Consider the following 3110-nt stretch of genomic DNA (forward strand, 5'->3'; position numbering starts at 1 on the left):
TTGGGGTCAAAATCGGCCATGACGGGATCAATGTCTAAAACTCCCCGAAAAATATTTCTCGATTTCTGAATTTTGTATAAATTTTATTGAAAAGATTATACGACGAGTTATTAATATTGTTGGGGTCAAAAACAGACACGACGAAGTTAACATCCAAATATCTGTAAAAATTAACATGAATGTTTTTACGAAAAGTATTCTTCGTAAAAGATTACTTTTACGAAAAGTCTTGCGGTGAAACATTGCATTAATCTTGGTTCATTCATCGGAACTAAAGAACACGTTCATGAAACATCGGAAAAGAATGCAAACAAGGTCACCACGAAACGACCAACCCGCGAACAAGACGGTCGCTACGTAGAGACCGACCCGCGCACGAGTCGGTCGCAACGAAGCGACCGACCAAACTTACTCTCGGTCGGTCGCTACGTAGTGACCAAACAAGCCTCTCGGTCGGTCGCTACGTAGAGACCAATCCGTAACAAGTCGGTCGCTACGTAGCGACCGACCAAGCCTCTCGGTCAGTCGCTATGTAGCGACCGATCCGCAACGAGTCGGTCGCTATGTAGCGACCGATCCGCAATCGAGTCGATCGCTACGTAGCGACCGACCAAGCCATTCATTCGGTCGCTACGTAGCGACCGATCCATCGCGAACCCGGTCGCTACGTAGTGACCGAACTGTTTCGGACATCGATCAACGGGTACAACCCAAAACCTTGCATTCTCGTCAGTTCCTCAATGCTAGTTCCTGAGTACCGCAGCCATATCATTTCTCACTCCCATCGATTGGAGTTATAACTTAAACTCTACGATAAAAATCGTGGAAAGTTTATTTTTATCGATAAAAATCGTAATAAACTTTTCGAGTTGAAAGACGGCCCAAACAGGTCTAAAACACGATTAGAAACCCACTTACGATTTTTCAAGGAAAAGCCCATATATACTATGGCGGTTTATACTTTGGCCGCATGAAAGGATAAATGTCAAATTTCCGCAGATAAATGTTAAGTTTCCGCGGATAATCATGAAGATCGAGAAAAATGGAATATCTCCATTTTCGAGTTATGACGGCTTAAGGGCAGGAAGGGAAAAGCTCAAACCGACCTTGGAGGGAGTATATACGGAGTCCTAGGCGAGAGGCACAAAAGAACTCTCGGCACACAGAAACTTTGAGGAATTATTCTTGACATGCTTTGTTTCTATGACTGGCACCCGATTACCAGACGAACCCGCACAAGCAGTTCGATCTCTTGGTTCACTCTTGAACTACGTTCGGCTTGATCCTCGAAAGGGGTACGTAGGCAGCCTTTCATAAGGTTCAGTTCGAAATCAATCAAAACCATTTTCATATCTTTTCCGTCTTCTATTATCAAGCTGCGACTCAACTAGGTTTAAGGTTTTATGTTGCTAGAACTAGGTAATTTGCTGACAGCTCTTGCGGCCGAAGCCTTTATAATCTCTTGTAAAGATCACAACGCTCTTACGCGGATTCGAAATAAGATCTACCCTTTTTATAAATTCGTTTTGTTATCTTTTCATATTTTCTGCATTTATTTGGTCACTTGTCATTGGCTCTCGCAGAGAATTCGGGACCTCAGGGAAATTTAGGGTTTCCTGACTTTCCTGCGATTACAGAAATCGACGGTGTGAATTTCGGTTCCCACATGTACTAACATTTGTTGATTAATGAGAAAAAAGGTATTCTTCTTAAACTGGACATGAAGATGAGATTTCTCGATCATTCCTTAATGAAGTGAAATAAAATGTAAAACAATGTTTTCTCAATGAGTTTCAATTATTTGAAAAGAAAATGAGATTTGAAAATCAATGTTTCATGAACTATTCTTTTTGCAGGCTCTTAATAAGTGTTATAGCTGAAAAGCCATAAGGTTTCACTGTTTTTTTTAACATCAAGCTTAAGGTTGTTTTTCTAATGTCAACTCATGGAGAGAGAAAGCCCTAGCTCTCTAATGGCGAAAGCGATATGAAGATCGAAGTTAGCGCAATCTCCTACTTCTGTTTGATTAATCCTTTGGTGATCAAACAACCATTCACAACAGATTGATCCTTGTCGTATGTTTGTGCTCGAATTCTTATACATCATTCTCTATATCCTGATTCCTTCACCTTCACGCTTCCTCGACGCCCTCTGTTCTCGATCTAAAGGAAATCAACTAGTGTATCTTTGTACGGTAGAAATCAAATCAATGGCATCATTCTTGAGGAAGATGATGATGAGCCGATACAATTGCTGGATCAAGCCGATGAACATCTCATAAGAGAATAAAGCTTGTATCGTATTGGCAAGTTCTTAAATTTAAAAAAAAATGTGGAAAGACTCTTTGTAGCTATGCCGGAACAATGGGGTATGTCAGAAAAGATTACCGCTTGCGATTTGGGTAATGGACATTTTCTATTCAATTTTGATAATGAGGAAGATCTTAATTGTGTTCTCAACCAAGGCCCTTTCCATCACAACTTCTCTATGTTCGTGTTGGTACGCTGGGAGCCGGTGATAGACGAACACTATCCGTCGATGGTGCTGTTTTGGATTCACCTCCAAGGGATCCCACTTCATCTCTGCACTCATCAAAATCTAGAATCTATTGGTAATCAACTTGGGAAAGTGGACACGATTGATGCTGCAAAGGGAAAGATCAATGTTGAGATGGAATCTTCTAAGCCCTTGAAGTTCTCAAGGAAACTTCAAACAATAAATAAAGAGGATATTACCATTAAGCTCCACTATGAAAAGGTTTTTAAGCATTGTACCACATGTGGTCTTATGTCACATGAGGCTCAAGATTGCTTGACGAAGTAGAGTAATGTGATAAGCCAAATGACAACTTGAGAAACAGTGTTTCATCGAGTTCGTTCAAATGCTAGTAGAGGCGAACAGAGAGATGCTGGCTAAAGAGTAACCACTGGAAACGCACGAGTGATAGATGAGACCAGTTATAGGCCTTACAAAGAAGGAACAAGCTCTTATTCTCGTGTGCAACAGTCTTCTCATTCAAGCCGTGTTAATCGAGCTACCAATCCTAGAGACTCTCGATACAATCCGTACTCCTATGTTCGCAAGCAGGATATTGCATGAAGACATCAAGA

The 3110-nt window shown here is 41.1% G+C and overlaps 1 protein-coding gene across 1 annotated transcript; it reads left to right on the top strand.

Moving 5' to 3' along the window:
* The first annotated feature begins 2352 nt into the window (after positions 1-2352).
* On the top strand, positions 2353-2823 carry LOC106297460 (uncharacterized protein At4g02000-like). The gene has a single exon (XM_013733695.1). The coding sequence runs from the start codon at positions 2353-2355 to the stop codon at positions 2821-2823; it is 471 nt and encodes a 156-aa protein (XP_013589149.1).
* Positions 2824-3110: the final 287 nt, after the last annotated feature.

This window comes from Brassica oleracea, chromosome C6, assembly GCF_000695525.1.
Source record: "Brassica oleracea var. oleracea cultivar TO1000 chromosome C6, BOL, whole genome shotgun sequence".
NCBI classification, from domain to species: domain Eukaryota; kingdom Viridiplantae; phylum Streptophyta; class Magnoliopsida; order Brassicales; family Brassicaceae; genus Brassica; species Brassica oleracea.

What these genes read in the sequence shown, in the direction of transcription:
- LOC106297460 (XM_013733695.1), top strand. Translation starts at nt 2,353, where the DNA reads ATGCCGGAACAATGGGGTATGTCAGAAAAGATTACCGCTTGCGATTTG.